Source organism: Ixodes scapularis, unplaced genomic scaffold, assembly GCF_016920785.2.
Source record: "Ixodes scapularis isolate PalLabHiFi unplaced genomic scaffold, ASM1692078v2 PGA_scaffold5__190_contigs__length_132052651, whole genome shotgun sequence".
Classification (NCBI taxonomy): Eukaryota; Metazoa; Arthropoda; class Arachnida; order Ixodida; family Ixodidae; genus Ixodes; species Ixodes scapularis.
In genome coordinates, this window is record NW_024609880.1 from 57,119,487 (window position 1) to 57,139,727 (window position 20,241).

The window sequence follows — 20,241 nt, forward strand, 5'->3', positions numbered from 1 at the left end:
CACGTGCCTTATTTTGTTCGCGCTTTTGCTTCATGATGTTTTTCGGCATTCTCATCGGCGAATTCTTCAATCTCATTGCCTTCTGAGTTATAATTTTGTGCTCTGTACTCGCCACGCCGTCCGTTGCTTAGATACGGAGAGCAAGTGTTGCAAAATACGTCCAAATTTCCGCTAAAATACCCGCTAAATTTAGCGGAAATTCACAAACGTTTTCCCGCAAAATTTGGCGGGAAAATATACCCTCTACGTTTAGCGGAAAAAGTTTTCCGGGTTGAAATTCGTCACGTGTGACGTCACGAGAGTAAAATTTTCACGCTAAATTTGGCGGGAAAGTTTTCTGCCAAATTTAGCGGAGAAGTTCCCCGCTAAGTTTAGCGGAAAACTTCCCGCTAAATTTGGCGGGAAAGTTTTAGCTTCGTGACGTCACACGTGACGTCGCGTGTGACGTCATTATGGTAAACGTCCCATAATGCAATGCGCGGTTATGCCGACGGCGACTGGGACGCCACTGAACCCGGAAACAGGCGCCTAAGAACTGCGCTCTAAAAGGAGCTAGCCGATTAAAGACAACAGAACGCGCCGGAAACGCGCGATGACCAGGCAACCAAGCGCGGGCCGCGATTGGTTGAGGTCGGGGGGAAACAAAAACTCGTGGGCGCGTTTAGGGAGTAAACAAATGCACCATGTGCGCAAGGAGCACACAAACTTGCACGCCGTATGCGCCGAGAAACTGAGGGAGAGGAGGGGACGAGTGCGCACGTGGACGTCAGAAGGCCAAGCTCAGTTTAGAATGATTACTGGGTAGACCTAAAGCTAGCTGGCTTTGTCTCCACTGGACTCGTCGAACGTGTTCGAAGGCGAAAGCCAAACGCCGGACGCCAGCGCTCCGCTTTCTAACGCGTTCGTCAAGTGCAGTGGCGACAAAGCCAGCAAGCTGTAGCTCTACCCACTAATTATTTCACCCAGGGCTCTTCCGGTCTCCTCGCCAATAGGAACTACGATATAGTTTTCTAATTTCGCTAAATATAGATCATAGGGTGTCTGTGACAGTCATACTGCACGAAATGCGCGTTATTATGTTGATCGGATGTGGAAGGAATTAGAAAAAAGCACAAAGCGCTCGCTGGCTCAAATCGCAGCTGGAATAGATGAAATACAAGCACGGCATTCAGCCGCCGCCATGTCTCTGCCCGTCCGGGCAGGTGCGTGCATTGACAACTTGCCAAAGTCACGTTCACGCGCACGCTGCACGTGCTTGCACGCATGGGGCACCAGGGAAACGCCAGGCTTGCTATTGTGTATAGGACAAAATCGGACATAACTGAAGCCCCATCCAGGGCGCCCCTAGCGGCAAACAGATAATTTTCATCGGTAGGTCCTCTTTAGGCGCTGCGCTCGAATCACGTTCGCTCAAGTTTTGCGCCACGGAAAACCCGTTGTAATATTGATGGGCACAATAGTCCCGTACATTTCGCTACAATTGCTTAACGACAAGTAGGCGGAGAAAACCGCTAGATGGCCGCGAACAGTCAGAGAACCTGTATTACAGAAAATATCCAACTGCTCGATTAAGGGCACGTGGTTTATGGGCCGCGTTTGCAATACCAGAGCCGTTTATTGGGAGAGCTTCGCCATATATTGGTTTGAATAGACGAGCATCTCGGGGACAACCACGGGCCTCGAAACAACCCCTAGCGGTGGTCGTGAGCTCTAAATATGTGATACGACTAATTTAAGCCGTTTTAGCGTCGTTTGAGTAAGAAGGTATAACTCTTGGTGACTGAAAATTTGGCGCATATTAGGGTTTCGTCACGTCCATCTTCAACGGTAGAATAAACGAGCGTGCGGTCTAAACCAGAGCCGACTTGCTAGAAACAACGTCTCAGCTGAGACTGGGGCAAGGAAAGCACTGACAAAGCCAGCGCACGAGCTGTGCGGGACAGTCTCGACCCGAGCCGCGCAAACCGCGTCTCAAGACGCTCACGCGCCCTACCCTTGCGGCACCGCAGAAAGGCAACAGCCCGTACCATTGAGGCCCACGGTGCCGCGTCTAAGGAACGTGATAATGCGATGAGTATATACATGCAAGGAGACGACGCGATGGATTGTTGCTATTGCGGAGGATGTCAGTCCAATTTGCAGATGTCCACATTTCTTTGAGGCGGGTCAGCAGCGGGCCAAGGGGATCTGCAGTCTGCCGTTCGATCGGTGCACGGTAGCACAAAGGGGCCCCAGGAGCATGATGGTGCTGTCGCTCACTGGGGTCGAAGCATCAGGCTCCAAGGGGGTAGCCCAGTCAAAGCAAAAAGCTGCCGCCTCCGAGGTACCGAGACCCAGGGCTTAGATCGAGGCACAGCGGACGCCCCGTGTGGCATCCCGTCGTGCATGCTGCGAGATTGAACGCTTCTATTTCACGCTTCAAATGTCGTTTCCAAGAATGTGACGTCGCTGTTTGCTGATTGGTCGACGCGTTGTCACATATTTAGTTTGCGCTTTAACCGCGGGGGGAATATTCGGCGCTGGCGGCGGCCTTTGCTCCGCCTATTGGCCAAACTCGCCCAATATACGGTTCTGTGCAATACGAGCTACGGGTGACAAACGCATAGGTCGTCCGCGAGCGTCCTTGCATTTCCGCCTCCCAGCCACACGATAAAGCAGCGCATGCGCACTGGACGCTGTTGTAGGTCGGCGATTTATATTACTACTCTCATTGCACACGAGAAAAAAAGCCTATCTAAAACAAATCAAATTATTCGCTAGTCTCTAGAGAGCGTGAGGCTGGTCTGCTACAGTGCGGTTACATTGCTTCACGTTATAGATAAGAAATCAGTCAGTGCTGTACGACTGCTAACCTGAGGTCTGAACGCGCATCGCGCAGTTGTGATTGACGACTGCACACTAATACGATGCTCATATAGATTGAAACGGTCTGTGGCGGCAATTACTCCCGGGATCCCATGGGTTGTACCGCACGAGCTTCTTCTGTAATTATTGCGAGCTGGGGTGCGCTGACATACCGGGATATCGATCTCCGACGAATCTGAATGTTCGCCGTGGCATTGATTGTTGCTGGAGTCCAAGACGACCACTGAAACAGTGCTCGGGTAGAATACTTGAGCATCGTTCATTTGTTGCCACCCTTAAGCGCGATCCAAACCAACGCTTCTTTTTGCGCCTGTAGGTCGTGCGGCTGCGGATGTGACGTATTTTCGTGACGTCGCGCCGCTTCTTCGCTCCTTCCGGGCGCGCACAAGAAAGTTGGTTGATTTCAACTTCTTCTCAACGCGCACAAAAACGCGCGGTGACGTTGTAGGGCGCTCCTGTGTCCCGGCCAATCGGTGGAGGGCAAGCTAGTTCCGGCTCCGCGTTTCTCGCCGTCTGGCTGCCCTCTCCTCCCTCCCTTTTATTCTCTTCCAACATGACAACGCGATCTCTCTCTCTCTCTTTCTCTCGCCGTCTGGCCGGCCAGTCTGTCGCAGTTGCACCTTGCTTGTGCGCTCGTGCCTGCGTGCGCGCTCGCCCGAAGTTTCGCCCGTCCAAACCAAAGCGCACGGTTCTGACTCAGAAAGCGCGCCCGGAAACAGCAAAAGCGCCACGAAATGCGTCACATCCGCAGCCGCACGACCTACAGGCGCAAAAAGAAGCGTTGGTTTGGATCGCGCTTTACATGCTTCCGACGATTACGTCTTTAGAGGGCTTCTCGCAACAACGTCAGCAAGTTTTGCTAAGAAAAAACGTTCCCCTGCCAAGCATACTAAGACATACTGCTTAGTGTGCTAGGTTTTAGTATATTTCCGTTCACTTGGTTTAGTACGCTTGAGTGAAGTATGCGGTGCTAAGATATCATAAATGTTTTTGAATTTTTAGTAGTCGATCTTTATGTTAAGCAGCAAGCTCCTTTCTCGGTGGCATCGATTACTGGCGAGGCTTCGCAGCGGGTTCCCGGGTGTGTTTCATGTAGAATCGTCGTAGCTGGGAACGTCCATCGCTAAATTTAGGGAAAAAAGTTTTTGCTAATATTGTTCCCGTAAATGCCACAAATTCACGTAAAATCACGCGACATCTTGACGCTACATAACTGTGGCGTCACATAATATCGCAAGGTCAGTTGACCTTGCGACGTCACGGGACCTGTTCATGTTACACGGTGACGTCACATGTCAATGTGACGTGAAGATCCTAAAAGAAATAACGTGACGCCATAACCTGACATTTTGACGTCGTATCAAGGGATGTATCATTACGTCACGTGGCATACTGACATCATATGGCATAACGGTTAGTCTGCAGCGTGACTGTGTAGTTGGTGGGAAGCAGAGTCTGGAGACCCCTTCGGCTGTTGTCGCGGTTCATTTGGATGACATGCCAATAAGGAAGAAGGAAGTTTTTAATCAAGATGCCTGATTAGAGGCGGAAGGATTACGTAAATAGCGTTTTAGCTTTCCAATTAGAGAGCCCGAGAGCATTCCGTGGAAAGATAACTTGCACTGTCTATTCATTGTTGTATTACCGAAATAGTGACATCACACTTTGAATTGGTGAATTGGTGCTGTTAGAAATGACGTTATTACTCTTATCTCGTAGACTGCCATACAAAATGTTTGGCAGTTTTCAGAATTTGCGGAAAGTCAGGGTAACTGGAAATGGTGACAAAATATTGTTTTAGGGTCTCACGTTATAACCTTTCTTACTGACAGCTTAAGAGATACAGGGATCTGATTTTCGCTCTACAGCCACTGAGGTCGGGGCATTGGCCGATAAGAACGTCAAAGAGCATATCACAGAGCGAGAAGCACGAATTTAGGAAGCCACGGCCTGAGTTAAGATTTTAGTGACTATAGACCAACCCACTGCTTACAAACAATTCAGCCTTTGGTCACACCATGTGTGGGTACACTGCACCTGCGCAGAAACCAGATTGCCGTGAAGCATGTGCGCATGCGCAGTGCCCACAGCAGCGCCACCATTGTGCCGTGACGTCAGAGCGCAAGTAAAGGTACCTGCGCTCTGAGGAGCTCCTACACCACATTGCCACGCGATGCGCTCGAATCACAAATAATTGTTTTTTCTTTAATCAGTTCAGCCAGTGAGAAGGGCGGAGGCTATACCGCGATAATATCTTGGCAGTCTTGATGGTTACCTTTTTTTTTTTTTTGCCACGGAGACTACATGGCTGTTTGAGCGTGTTACTATTTTCCCTTAATACCTTACGAAGACTTGTGGAGCACTCTACCCACTAAGCTTATTAGAGCGTTTTCAACTTATGATAGAAAGTGATGCTGCAGGTTGCTCGTAATAAACCAATGAAAGATTTTTGACCGTTCTCGAGTTTACAATGCACAGAAAAAGCTAGAAATGTATCGTGGCCTTTGATGTGCTTGTACTTAGTACTCACTCACCCACCGGTCTATTTCAGCCTGTGTACGGTAGCAGAATAACTTGAGAGTTATAAACTAAGCGCGAGTTGTCAGTAGACGATCACAATTTCAGCATTCGTTTGATCTCACCCCGCCATGGCACTCGATTCATAGCAGACGATCAACCCTTTTGCGACCTATTAGCAGACGACGTCATATTCTCGTTTTTTTTTCGTTTTGGAATGGCGCTTCGTATACTCCGTTTACCTTAAAAATGGGACTCGAAGTCCTTGCAAACGCAAGTGTGAACTTGCGTTTGCAAGTTCTGTCCTTGCAAACGCAAGTGCGAACGCGCAGGCGAGCTCAACTAAAGCACCGCGGAAGCTAGCGAGCTCGCGCTGAAGGCGGAGCCTTTAGTCGCAGCTTAAAGAGAGTATTGGCGACGTGCGCAATCGAAAGCGTCGAAGGGGTCGACCTTGCAGGATTGGCTGAATGTCAGCAAAATATTTCTCACCAACAGAAACAGGTGTAATGCAAGAACTTCAATTTTGACGGTGTGAGTCGTGTTAGTTTCAGAGCGCAATGATTTCGAGCTTCCACCATGCTAATTAGAAACACCATCGAACTTGTTGTTCGCAAGGTAATGACGTCACGGGAGGGAACCGTAGGAGGGCGCCACCAAAGAATCTCGCCGCTATACTAACGGCGAGACGAAGCACGTTCTTCGCTCGCGTGAGGAGACGAACCGTATACGAACGCTAACTTCGCTCGCTCCGCTAGAGACAAACTAGATTTCGCTCTTGCTCTCGCGGTGACCAAAAATGAACCCCGGGCGAATTTCATCAGCGGCTGCCAGTCCCCTAGAGGGCGCAAGGTGCGCTCCATTTCAGGAGCAAGTTAATTTATTCTTGCGAATTATCACTTCACGCACTATGCGAGGAAAACCACGTCGCATTGCGCTGCCGAGCTGCGGAGCCGTAGCAACCGCAGTTGCGGCTGTGATCTGGTAGTGCGCAATTTGGCTACGTCATGGGGTTAGCGGCGGTTGCTCTGCATGGTAACTCCGCTCGGCGGTTCGACGCGACGCCATTTTCGCTCACATATATTTCACCCTTTGATGCCATTTTTAGAATGGATTCTCAGTCGTTGGTGACACGCTCTGTGTAACTAACATGCGGCAATAAAGTTTGCGCGATTCGTAACTTTCGCGGGAGATACAAGTGCTACGTACCGGATTCGTTGGGTTCGCTCGGTTTCAGCGGAACAGAAAGTGGCGACACATTTTCAACCGCTTTCTTCGTAGGACGTTCTTCGACGTCCTCGTCCTTCAACACAATCGCTACATCACGCATGAGGTACCGTTTCTTCGCTACACGTGGACTGTTAAATAAAGACGGTCTATCATCCGTTGAGATATCGACGCTGACTGGAGCAAAATCTGAAATTTCGGCAAAAGACGGAATGTGACTGTTACGCTGAGCCGATGCCGGACTGTAGCTCGAACTCCCATCATCACTGCAAGGGTCGATATGAGCAGCTTGACTGCCTTCACCAACGCCAGCCGCGTTGTCAAGGCTTGCTAGAGCGGTATCGTAGGCATCCTTAACAGTCACTGCACAATTGTCAGGGCTTGCTAGAGCGGTATCGAGGACATCCTCAACAATCACTGCACCATTGTCAGGGCTTGCTATAGCGGTTTCAGGGGAATCCTGAACAATCACTGCACAATTGTCAGGGCTTGCTAGAGCGGTTTTGGAGGCATCCTCAACGATCACTGCACCATTGCCAGGGCTTGCTAGAGCGGTATCAGGGGCATCGTGAACAATCACTGCACCATCATCAACTCTGTCATCAATAGTCTTCTGAGGTTGTTGGGCGAGCGTTGCAGTCACAGCTCTAGTCGGCCCCAACATGGGGCCGGTTTTATTCCCTGCAGAATGAATAAGTTTGGTATTCACTTTGGTGACGATCGTGAACGCTGTTGGTGCACATTGACCGCTGGTATCGTTCAGGTTTTGTGATGACACCATAAGTGGTCGTTTCGAGACGTCGACGGTGAACCAAACGTTTGGTGTGCTTGACGATCTGGCAGATTGGATGGTGATGGGCGATATTGTTATTGCTGCGTGCTCTCTGCTTTGACTGACACCACACTGACCGATTATGCTCAGGCTCCGATTAGGGAGAACACCGCTGCTGAATCCCTGGGTGCTCACGATGTGGCTGCTGCCTTTCCAGTAGAGTCTGTCTCCTCGGACATCGCTTGGTGCGCCAACTTCTGTGGCGCTCAGGGATCGAGGGGACAGCGCTTTGGTTTTGGGCGAGTTCGTGCTGCGGTGCACGAATGTATCTCGAAGCAGACCGTCGGCGCTAGAAGAGCTGCGTAGGGCGGCGTTACGCCCTCTTCCGCCTCGGCTGTCGGCTGTAATTTGGATCTGAGCTGAGCTGCAATGAGTTTTGCTGCTGGCTGCACCGCTAGCACCTGGCTGTTGTTCGCCGCTCAGAAGTTGCGGGCGTCTTGACCAGCGGCCTTCGCTGCGCGTCCCCTGGATGACGGAATCGATACGCACTTCGTCGATATTCACCCCGGTTACGGAGACGCCCTCCAGATCTGCCGCCACTGTTCCGGGTGGAGAAGGCGGCCTGGGCGGCGAGCGAGACATGACTGTTCCCACCAAGGGTGGCCGTGGGGCCGAGTTTGCGCCTTTGCTGCTTCATCTTTGTCGTCGCTGTGCGCCCTAACCCCTAACCCCGTAACCGTAATGTGGCACCCCGTGTCTCTGTCAAAAGTTAACAGGAAAGACCCAGCAAAGGTACGGGGTCCCCAACTTGGATATCGCGCGTTATGATTAAAATAAAAATTGCGCTTGCTTATTTCGCGCCTTTTATCCCAATGATTGCCCCCGTTGCAGTCGTTCCGCTGTGCTCTGGCTTGCTCAATCGCCGTCGGCGTGTCTCAGCTTCGTCGTCTTTGCCAGCGGCGGACCGGCGAAGGCGGCCGATCTGACACACAGCGTTCGGTTTTGGCCAGCAGACGGCGTTCGTAAAATGGCGTCAGCTGTTGCTGGCTTCATGCGGCGGTACCGCACGTGCTTCCATTCATTCGGTGTTTATTGCTTTGGTGATGGTACGGTACCTGGAACGCGTCTCCGACTGGTGTGTTTACCGCCTCCAAAAAAGTGGTCCCTCGATTTCCGCCTGATGACGTCATAGAAGTGTCATGCTGTCGCCGGTCGCGACCCTGGTGGTGTCTCAGCAGCTGTGGTGGATGTGGGAGACGCCTGTTCTTCTGCAGGTCGTTCTTTACTTCAACAGTTCACGGAAGCTACAGCAGCAGGAAGTTGGGACGCTTGGGACGCCGTGCCGACAGCGACACTCGCGTTCGCTCGTGCTGTCGCCAGCAATTCTGCGACCAGCCGCCAGGATCGCGACAGGCTACAGCATGACAGTCCGGCTTCTGTGACGTCATTTGTTGCCACTTCGGGACCACTTTTGATGTATGGGCGGGATAGGACGCTAAACACACCAGTTGAAGACGCGCTCCAGGCACCATAGTGATGGCGATGAAAGAAGACGGACTTTATGTCGCGGAAGAATGCTGCGGCGCAGCGATACCAGGTGTGTGCTGAGGCCCTTCCCGCATGCTTTCCAATGGGCGGAAGGCGAACAAAAAGGGTTCTAAATATGAACTTAACGTCGAACGCTGCATTTCTTCAGCGCCTCATAATTTGACGAGCCTTGCCCTTGCACGAAAAGCATGTTTTTTGACCGGAGTTTGGAGATAGTCTTTCTTTTGTTTTGTTTACAACATGGGTCTAAAGTATCAATGTGCCCAGTGGTTTTTCTACAAGGGAGCACGAAACCATGTTGAATGAGGTTGGTGACGATCAAGGAAACTTTTATTTTCGGGATCAAATTTATGTTGTATTTTTGGAAGCGAAAAGTGCCCGTGCACAGCTTTGATCGATGCTCAAGGTGCGCGAACACCTACCTGTGCAGCTCGCTTTGGCAATATTTGAGAAGGTGAAAACACTGTGAAGCCGAAGGGGCCGAATCACGTATAACGTCGACGACGTGAAGTCTATCAAGGTGGAAGTGCAGGCCAGCAGGCGTTTCAAGGATTTCGGACAGAACAGTTGCTTTAGTGCACATCTGTGTGATCAAACGAACTGTCCGTAACAAATATAAATTGTCGCAGATGGAAACGGATCAAGTAGCGTAAAACAGAAAATAAAGATGTAATCGGCGATAAGATAATGAGGTCAGAAAGAATGGAAAAATAAGGAGGTCATTCTGACCTCCTTATCTTTTACACCCGGGTTAAGAGTAAACTGGAATCTCCTAGAGGGCACGGAGAAGCACTACTTCTTAGTCAGGCGTGCTTAGGGTCTTACTTTAAACTGAAGAATTATTATTATTTTTTCTCAGTTTGACGATGACAAGGCAGGTACGAAACACACCCGTATTAAACTGCTCACGTTAGAGTTAATATAATAGGAGGTATTGTATTGTATTTTATTGTATTCTGCGGCGTAATCTCTCTGAAACAAGAGTCCAAGTTGGACACACCTAAAAGGTTAAAAACGAAAAAAAAAGGAAAATAAAAAAAGTGGGGAGATGGGGGGGCTCTCAGGATTCACCATCTGTCGTCCGTGACCTCTGGTGGGCGGAAGGTAACAGCTACACGATCACGGTGAGTCAATCGGTACGCGCTGACTTCTCGGTCCACAAGTCACCGTGTCACTTTCCACCACGTCCCCAGTCTTCGCCTAGAGTAGGCCACGTGGTCATGTTTATTCGTGAGGCCGAGTGCCTGCTCAGTGCGGGAATCCCCGATGGGTGCTGGCAGGAGCCTCTGGCACGTGAGCAGCAAATGCTCGGTGGTCTCTTCGTCTTCTCCACAGGCGCTGCATATCATGTCCGTCACGCTACCGTCAAACTTTCGGCGGTACTGTCTGGTGCGCAGGGCACAGCCGCGGGCCTCGATAAGTAGGAGGTATGCGAAACCCGCAGCGCTATCTGCAAGGCGCCAGAAGGACGATCCGGACGGGTTGGTGCGCGTTGGAGTGAGCTCCGCAATCTTCTTTTTCTACCGGCTAGAGGCCACTAATTTTGTGTGTACCTCTCTGGAAGCAAGGGGTTGTCACCGACAGCAATGGGAACAACAACGACGTTATCATTTATAAATGCTTTTCGAGTGATAATTGGACAAGAGTGGGTGGTCTTTGAGCACTTAACACGAGAAAACTATCGTCGGTTTTTCCTTTCTCACTTTGACAACATGAAATGATATGGATAAAACTACGCATGGTGGAGAAGTACTTTTTGGGGGCACGAAAATGGGGTGGTGAAACGTTGCGTTCTTCGATTTGCGGTTCTAAGATAATGCGAAAAGCGCCTATGTTATTTTCGCGCGAACGGTCTCGCGATCTGTATTCTTAGCAACGTGATCATAAAGGCCGGTTCACAGATCCAGCGGAGCGCTATCAAGCGCCTCATTAGCGCTGTAAGCAGCGCTCATGTGGCACCGACTTGCGCGTGACGTACCGCTCGATTAGCGCGTCACGCTAATCGAGCGTGACGCGATACCCAAGGACGTTTAAACAGACAGGACCCGGCATGACGTCAGCCTGAGTGAAGCCGGAAGAGGCGTTTAATCCCAGACTGCCTTGCGCACCCGTTCAGAGGCCGTGGGGTAGCGCACCGGCGGTTCATCTGCTTTCTAATCTGCTCCGGCGTGTGCTTCACGAGGCTGGCTTTCGATGCGGTCGGCGTCCGCCGTGGGCGTCCACGATGCAAATGCTTTGCAGCGTGAGTGTTTATACTTAGTTCCACATTATGTGCGAGCGAAGTCAGAACTGGAAGCGCGAGCCCGTTGTTCTGTGCGCTCCTGGCTTGCATGCGCGCTCGTGCGATCTGCTGCTGCTGTTTATGAAAAAATGCGTTGCGCACCGCCAAGTCCTTCACGGTGCGTCGTCTAGAGCGCCTCAATTCTAGTCACTTACTTTCTGCTGGGCAACCAGGCGTCCGTTTATAATAATCTCATCCAATTCCGACCATACCGCTCCCGTTAAGCGCTGTTTCAAATAACAGTGGGTGCCGCCATTACTCTCGGTGCACACAGTCGTGTTGCAACGGAAATGTCATCGTAACGCGGTTGTTTGCACCGAAATTAATGGCGGCGCCCACTCACTAGGCTTCCCATTGGTCAAAAAATGCTCGTTGTGGCTCGTGGCCACGCCTACTTCCCTTACACTTCGCTCCACTCATGGGGGATAGGGACGCCACCTCCTACCCATTATAACCGTGCTTGCTGCTGTGGGACAACACGTGCACGGCGATTCCGCTGTTGTTTTTCCTTTGGTGGTAAAAGAAAAGGAACCGCCATGACACCGGCCTTGAAGTATAAATTCCGCAAAAGCAACAACGGGGAAGATGCCGAAACTGACATGTGCGATCACTGTCAAATATTGGCAGACATCGAACACATTATCTGGGATTGTCCCAAAAGTGACATCAAGCGGAAACTAGCTTTGAATGCTCTACCGCCACAAGAAAGACCATCCTGCCTAAACAAATTGGTCCTTCCATGCAGACGACATCCCCGAGCACAGAAAAAGCAATTTTAGACTCGCTGATAGAGTGCAGCAAGTCCGCCGGACTCTATATTTACATTTAGCCCCAATCCCTCCTTTCCCTCCCACTGTAGCCAATGACAAGTTTCAAGGGCAACAGGTACCCCACCTGAAAATAAAGCATTTTGTCACTCACTCTAGCAAACGGTCGAGCAGACGATCCCGTGTCATGAACTTCGAGCGATTGATTGATTGGGTACGACCTCATCGCTTTCTATTCGACATGCGTGACTGTGGTTTCAAAGACACGCACTTAAAGAATAATCGCCTTCGAAAGAGCTCTGTGTCTTGGTCCCTCAGCCTGGGAACTAGGTTCGCCGGGTACCCGTCGGTATCTTGGTGGCAAAAGATTGCGCGCACCCAAAAGGCTCTTCTGGCCGTCAAGCTCTGCACGCACATCTGCCCTAATTGCGTACCTAACAGGATTTGTCGCTTTTCTATTTTAGCGTCCCACAGGCATAGAGCAATATACACAAGGGAAAGAGCGGAAGGTTGGGCCGGTTCACGGCCCAGATACAGCTCCAATGCCGTCCGCGAAGTGGCGCTACAACGAAAAGTAGTCTGAAAGATTACTGTTTAAAAAGTACTTCCGCTAAAAAGTGTAGTGTTTTAATTATATTTCAAGAATTTAAAACAGTCATATATGTTGACTCGGTTCCCCGTCAGGCAGCTTGGAACGTGGTGCATGCAACGTGAGAGAAGAAAAAGACGTAATTAAAAAAATAGCGCAAGGACTGACATGACTGACCATCATGTCAGATCAACGCCCCCTGTACTAAGATGCTATAATGGCAGTTTAACTTTTGCCGTACTATAATGGCGGCAATGAAAATGAAGTCTGCCGTATTTTATCGGGCACCGTCACTTTGGCAAGTCAACGGCAAACGACAGTGAGCGCTTCACAGTACATTTCCTTCTTAATCTCTTTCAGTGACGACAGAAACAAAGATGAAACCAGTCAGAACGAAGCGTCAACCCACGAACACGGCTTGATAAAGTTCTACAAATCAAGGGGCTTTGGAGCACCTTGATGCTACCAACAGAGTGGTTGGCCCGAGCTAGAAATGAACGTTTATGCAAATCTTGCTTTCAATTCCTGCTTCGCATCGTGCTAACGTCACGACTGTATAAGCCTCGAATTATCTGCTAAGGAGCATCTTCAACTTCTTCGTTCATCAGTAAACAGAAGGCCGCAATTAGTACGGCACATATGCCATTTTTCCGATGATGATGGTGATCAAAGTGGCCAGACTGAATTTCGGAAAGAGTCTCTCGAGTTGCTATTTCCGAAAATCGTTTTGAGCAACGATTAGGGCTGCGCACGTGCACTTTTCACTGGACTACCACAGAAGAACGTTGCCGCCAAGTTGGAATAATTTTATTATAAATTTTTTGTGCTCTGAAAACTTTGTTTGTTTCACGGGATTTGTTTACCCGTCGGATAGGACTATATGTCGTTATAAAAGAAGAACGGGGAGCTGTAATGTATGTCATGCTATGAACATATTTGGGTTTACTTGCCGCAATCCAACAAAGAAAAAAGACGACACTCTATTTTGTATCGCTACTTCTATGCTACGTTCCTATTTTGCGCTCGACGTTCATCTGCTGTTGTGGCTGAAGTAAGAACTTTCAAATGGAAGCAGAAGCGGAGGTAGCTATCGTTGAACGCGATGACGACTACCGGAATGGGAAAACGTTTTACTTCGGCATTGGGGCCATTCTCTTTGTCTCGGCCACCTTCTGCGCAGCGGCTTTCCTGCCCAGACTTTGGCCCCGGAACCTCTACGAAATGACGGAAGTGGTATGTGCCAGCGAATCTTGTAAATCTGTTTCCAAGCTCATCAACAGCTCTATCAACGGCCATCTCGATCCCTGCGATGATTTCTACACCTACGTCTGCGATGGGTGGCGAAGGTCTCACTCATTGAAGTCATCCGAGTCCCAACGGAGCGTCTTTAGCGAAGTAAACGACAGAGTGCGGTCTCAATTGCACGAGTCCTTGTTGCAGATATCGGGAAGGACCACTAACAATACTCGTATTAGAAAATTAGCACTTTTCTACCAAGCCTGCACGAAATCACTTACGCCCGAAGGTAACGGAGTTGTTTCGATAAAAAAATTTCTTCGACGCGTCGGTATGGCGTGGCCGGACGAAGATGTCCGAAAGAACGCTACAGATTTATTGGAACTTTTAGTCACCTTGTCTATGACGTGGAACGTGAATGTGTTGTTCTCGTACTCCATCAAGTCGTTGAGCACGGGAAAAGGAGTCATCACGTTGGGCATGCCTTCTTCCTTGGTTCCAAGTCAGCACAGTGAGGCCAAGATGAGTCTTTACGAAAAGCTAATTGTCAGTCTGGCCTTTCTGTTAGGTAGGAAGAACGATTACAGCGATCTCTCTAGGCGACTCATCTCAATCGAACGAGACGTTGCCAGGTTTCGCAACGAGAGCAAAGTCTCAACCGCATTTAACGTGAGGGACTTGGGAAACCTGTGCGCCGATTTTCCCTGGCAGAGATGGATGCTCGCGCTCAACAAAAACCTTCCTGCTAGGATAGCCCTGACGCCACAGAAGTCAATAATAGTGCATCACCCGTCTTATATTGGTAGGCTCTTGACGTACTTCTTGAACCACGACTCGCCTGAAAACATCAATGCGTATCTTGCGCTCCATGTGCTGCTGAAGTACGGTCAAGCCACATACGACATCCGGCATGTACAGGAAATAGTGATTTATATGAGTAAGGACGTCCCCGTAAGGGATATTATGAGTACCTGCCAGCAGTGGATGAGCACGTTTATGCTCGACGCATGGAACACGTTCGTCTCTCAGGCCCTGACCAGACCTGAAGAGATTGAGAGATTATCTCAACTCGTAATTAATGTCAAGCGCGTGTTTGTCGATCGAATTCGTAGACTGTCGTGGATGGACGCTCGCACCAGGAACATTTCGATTCAAAAAGCGAGCAACATTGCACTAAGCATTCCTAGAGTAGCGGGCCATACATCGTCGTCGAACAAGTCATCCGTGACCTTACCAGACCTGCAAGGAGACTTTCTGGAGATGGTTTGCACGATCGTAGACGCCGTCAGGAACGACGAAGACCTCTTCATCGGCCAAGTGATTGACAGGAGTGATTCGGTAACGGTGCACTCTAATGTTAACGCAGTTTATACCTATAGTCTAAACGTGGTGAACATAAACGCGGCACTTTTGGTACTACCTTTCTACACGGACGATCTCCCGGTGCCACTGAACTACGGTGGTATCGGAACTATTGTAGCGCACGAGATAATACACGGATTCGACGCTAGTGGACGCCTCTACGACGATATCGGGGAATTCGAGGACTGGTGGAGCAACGAAACGAGTTCCACCTACAGAGAAATCTCGGCTTGTTTCCAGGAACAGATGCAGGCACTGTCCCCACGATCCGGCTCCGTCACACTCGAAGAAAACCTTGCGGACAATGGAGGAGTCCGCTGTGCATTCGATGCCTACGTGTTTGCGGCTAGTCAAGACCGTAGGATAATACAACTCAAAGGACTCGACAGCTTCGAAGAGGACCAGCTGTTTTTTCTGAATTACTGCTACAAATTCTGCGGGGTCAACCGTGATGTACATCCTGGGAAGCGCGGAGGAGAGTCATCCTATCCCGTGGAGCGACTGCGCTGTAATGTGCCCTTGATGAACCTTCCGGAATTTTCGAACGCCTTTGACTGCGAGCCGGGAGCCGCGATGAATCCGTCTGAAAGATGTTCCGCCTGGTAGAATCGAAGAGTGTGGTGCTTGGCGCGGAAAATTAATCAAGGGCCAACAAATCATAAGGCTGAGGCGAACCTCAAAACTCGGTGCTTTAACGATTTTTTCTAATTTTATCTTATGTGTAATTGAACTATAGAAACATATTTAAAATTAATGCCTTGTGGTTGATCGGAACATAAAGTTATAACTCACCGTGGATACAAATAAATCTAAGATGTACTTACGGCATAAACCATAGAGTTATTATAATTTACGCTAGAGGTTCAAGTGGCGCCAGTGTGCCGATGCAAATTGAAGCAGAACGCGCAACCAGTCCAAAATTAACTTCCGGTAATGCATTTCTTTGGGAAAAAGTGCGTGCATTTTCTCCCTGCGCTCGGTCATAAAAGCAAATATCCCGAATAATTCGTACGTGCAAGGTAGCTTGGAACAGTTCTCAGTCAGGCCGACGCAATAATTGGTCAGTTACGGTGTTTTCTTTCAAATTCATTGCATTACAAACGGTGCTCAAGCGGCTTCGTACGTGCATTTCTGTGCACTGTCGGACACTGTTAGCGCGAATACCACGTCGGCGCTTTTTAGCATGGGGAATATACGTGCCAAACGAACGAATTACATCTGGAAATTAGGGACTGCAAGAACTACGCAGTAACTCTGGTTCAGCCACTACCCGTGCATGAACGATCAAAATAAATTGATATTCCGATTTTCAATAAGTAAGTACCGCTTTATTCTTTCTGCTCTGTGCGAAACTGCTTTTTCTATGTTCAAAATATCACCCGCACGCTCGAAATGTTTGAGAACAAGTGCCCGATAAAAGCTGCCCTGTAAAGAAAACAATACATAGAGACACCTTTCACAGCCCACATACTTTATTCTTTACGTTTTGAATGTTTTTATTCGCCCATGCACAACAGGGTTATTTTTAATAGTTACAGGTCTGGCATATTATCAATATGTAAGCGTCACCGGAATGTTGGCCAGCCTCGAACACACTCTACATTCCTTTCGATTGTAATTTTGCTTTGAATTGTCGCTTCTTGTTACACACCTGTTGCGGAACACATGTTTCGGACTGAAATGTAGCGAAGTTAAACATCGTTCACTGATGAAAAAAAAAGCGCTAACTAAGGCAATTACACTTTCACAATGTTAAGTAAGTATTCAGTACAGTCCAAATAATCAAAGTGTTATTTTCCGGCGAAGAGACAAAATGCACGCGCTTTTTCCCATAGGAATGCCCAGGTGCACCGCAAAAGTAGACTGGTTGCTGTCTGCTTCAATTTGCGTCACGGAAGTCGCATAGACACTAGCGCCAGTTGAACCTCTAGCGTACATTATAATAACTCTATGGTATAAACATGTTGAGCATGTTTATAGTACAGACAAAATGCTTCTACAAATACTTTTTTTTTTATGGGGTCAATTTACGTTCTGAAAGTTTCAGCTTGCGACTCAAAGGTGGATTGTGAGGCATTTGGATGAGCGTTAATAAGCTTTGTATGGCGTGAATTTCGGCAGTGACGTTCTTGATAAAACAATAAATGGGATCAAACACCGTTTTATGATGAGCTCCTTTAGCATTCCGTCATCCGAATCCCATTCGTGTCAGTCATTCACACTAATAGAAGACACGATGAAAGCTTACGGAAGCAGTCTCACCAACCACGATATAGCTTCGCCCCATAACTGGAAACTCCTCCGAAAACCCAGAGGAGTGGCGGCGAACGTGACAGCGGCGCCTCTAGCGGACTAGGAGTTAACGGAAGCAGACGACGCAATGGAAAAGTATAAACCCCGCGACGTCCTCGAGCTTTGCGAGCCCCGTTTTGTAACCGCAACAGTTAAAACAATTGATTATGGTCAGTCCGCTTGCAAAGCGGAATCCACTGATCGCAACTGCAATGACAATTAAATAACAACGCGCACCTAAACAAAGATAGAGCAGTTTATTTAGCAGTCTCAAACGCCTCTCAGGGGATCACACGCGTTTGAAGCGCGTCTGGGAAGCGGAAAAAAGGCGTTATGCTACTCGAACTACGTCGCACGTGGTTACTGTTGATCTGTTACAAACTGAGATGTTACAGCCGTTGCAGCACAAAAACAAAACAAAAAGCGACGATAAAAATAACCATGCAAACACTTTCCGAACTTTGCAGGAAAGATGAGGTCGCCATCCCAGACGAAAATAAAAATAAATGGGGCACAGTCGCGAACAACGGCGAATAATGCAAAGTATGGCGCACCGTGCATTCACGAGGGCGCCCATCAAGCCACTCTGCCATCTTGGCCGCGAGGCAGCTATGCAGTTGCCTCGCCTCAGACACGATCACATGGTCGCCGCGGGGTCGATCGGGATCTCGAATTCGGCTCCCGACGTGCCGCGTTCTCTCCTAGCCACTGGATGGCGATGGGCGAGGAGGCGAAACTTCCTCGCCCATCGATCGGGATATACTCAATAGACAGGGGGCGAAGAATTTCGGAGACTGACATCCCTCACGGCTCACTGCGGTCCGTGTTGTGAATTACACTGTAGTGTGAATGATACAGTCGAGGACGGAGTTTCGCTGGTTGTTGACGTCACGACATCGTCTGGATGCACCGCTCCGCCTTCAGCGCGAGTTTTCTGCCCTTGCTAACACAAGTGTGAACTCGCAGGCACGCGCAACCAAAACAGTGCGGAAGCCAGCGAGATCGCGCTGAAGGCGGAGCTTCTAGTCTGAGCTTTCTTTTTAGAGCGCAGCTCTTAGACGCGCGTTAGCGGCTTGAGCGGCGTCGGCGTTGCCGTCGCCGTCGGCGTAACCCTAAATCTAATCCCCGCTAAATCTAATAATCAAAATAATCCCCGCTAAATCTAATAATCAAAATAATCCCCGCTAAATCTAACGGAAAAATCTCCCCGCTAAATCTAGATGAAAAATTTCCCCGCTAAATCTAGCTGAAACATTTCCCCTCTGAATCTAGCGGAAAAAATTCCCCGCTAAATTTAGCGGAAAAATTTCCCCGATAAATCTAGCGGGAAAATTTTCCCGCTAAATCTAGCGGGAAAATTTCCCCGCTAAATCTAGCGGAAAAATTTCCCCGCTAAATCTAGCAGAAAAATTTCCCCGCTAAAGCTAGCGGAAAATTTTCCCCGCTAAATCTAGCGGAAAAATTTCCCCGCTAAATTTAGCGGAAAAATTTCCCTGCTAAATCTAGCGAAAAAATTAATCTAGCGGAAAAATTTTCCAGCTATATTTAGCGGAAAAAATTTCCCCGCTAAACCTAGCGGGGAAATTTTGGTAACGGGGGGTCACGTGACCTGGGGAGTCACTTGACTTCTCCCCCTAGGTCACGTGACACCCCAGGTCACGTGGCCCCCTCCCGAGGTCACGTGACCTCGGAGGGGGGTCACGTGACCTTTTTCCTTATGTCACGGGACTCCCCCCCCCCCCCCCCCCCCCGACGTCACGTGACCCCCCCCCCCCCCCCCCCCCGAGAACACGTGGCCCTCAGTATCCTCAGTATCCGAGAACACGTGACCTCAAACACCAATTCAATTTCTAAATTTAGCGGGAAAATGACGTCACATGACTTCGTGTCACGTCACCTATTAACAAATTGAGTTTCTCGTCTAAATTTAGCGGTCAAATTGACGTTACGTGACCTCAGCAGCAATTCGATTCCTCGGTAAATTTAGCGGGCAATGAAATTGGTGTTTAGGTCACGTGACGTCAATTTTCCCGCTAAATTCAGCGCGGTTACGCCGACGGCGACGCCGCGAAACACGGAAACGGGCCCTAAGAAAACCTGCGAGGTAGAAAACTTTCAGGTCCATTAGGATGCCGTAGCCCAGGAGGGTAAATGTCTTCTGTAAATGTTGCAAAGATGTACACAGGGTGTTTCAGAAAACTACTCATCGCAACGAGAAAAGGCTTGTGGTGTTTTGGTCCTCGGCCAGGGGCCCATTTAGGAAAATGATTGAAGTCCGGGATAATTAAGTTGTTAATTAGTTTTGCGTACTTAACTTTTTTAATAATGTGTTTAAAGGCATGGTTTAAATTAGAAAATTGCTCAGCATCATTGAAAAGCGCTAAATCAACGAGTTGCGGAGCGCTAGAGGGCACACGGAGCATTTTAAAGCTTTCTGAAAAACCGCACAAAATCGACGGTTTTTTTAAGTTTCGGTTTGCTATCGGAGCGCATCTCAACCCCGGGGGCACCGCGCCCCGTGGAGAGATAGTGCAACCAACAGATTTAGAAAATTGCTCAGCATCATCGAAAAACACTAAATCAACAAATTGCAGAACGATAGAAGGCACGCGAAGCACTTTACGGCTTTCTGAAAAACCGCACAAAATCGACGGGTTTTTAAGTTTCAATTTGCTATGGGAGCGCATCTCAGCCCCGGCGGCACCGCGCCCCGTGGAGAGATAGTGCAACCAACCTGCTTTTTCAGAAAGCCGTAAAGTGCTTCGCGTGCCTTCTATCGTTCTGCAAT

The 20,241-nt window shown here is 49.1% G+C and overlaps 1 protein-coding gene across 1 annotated transcript; it reads left to right on the forward strand.

Moving 5' to 3' along the window:
• The first annotated feature begins 14,132 nt into the window (after positions 1 to 14,132).
• Positions 14,133 to 15,767, forward strand: LOC120844646 (neprilysin-1-like). Its single transcript, XM_040216515.2, has one exon. It carries the CDS (start codon positions 14,133 to 14,135, stop codon positions 15,765 to 15,767), a length of 1,635 nt encoding a protein of 544 aa, XP_040072449.2.
• The last annotated feature ends 4,474 nt before the right edge of the window (positions 15,768 to 20,241 follow it).

Coding starts and splice junctions, on each gene's coding strand:
- LOC120844646 (XM_040216515.2), top strand. CDS start 14,133: ATGGCGTGGCCGGACGAAGATGTCCGAAAGAACGCTACAGATTTATTG.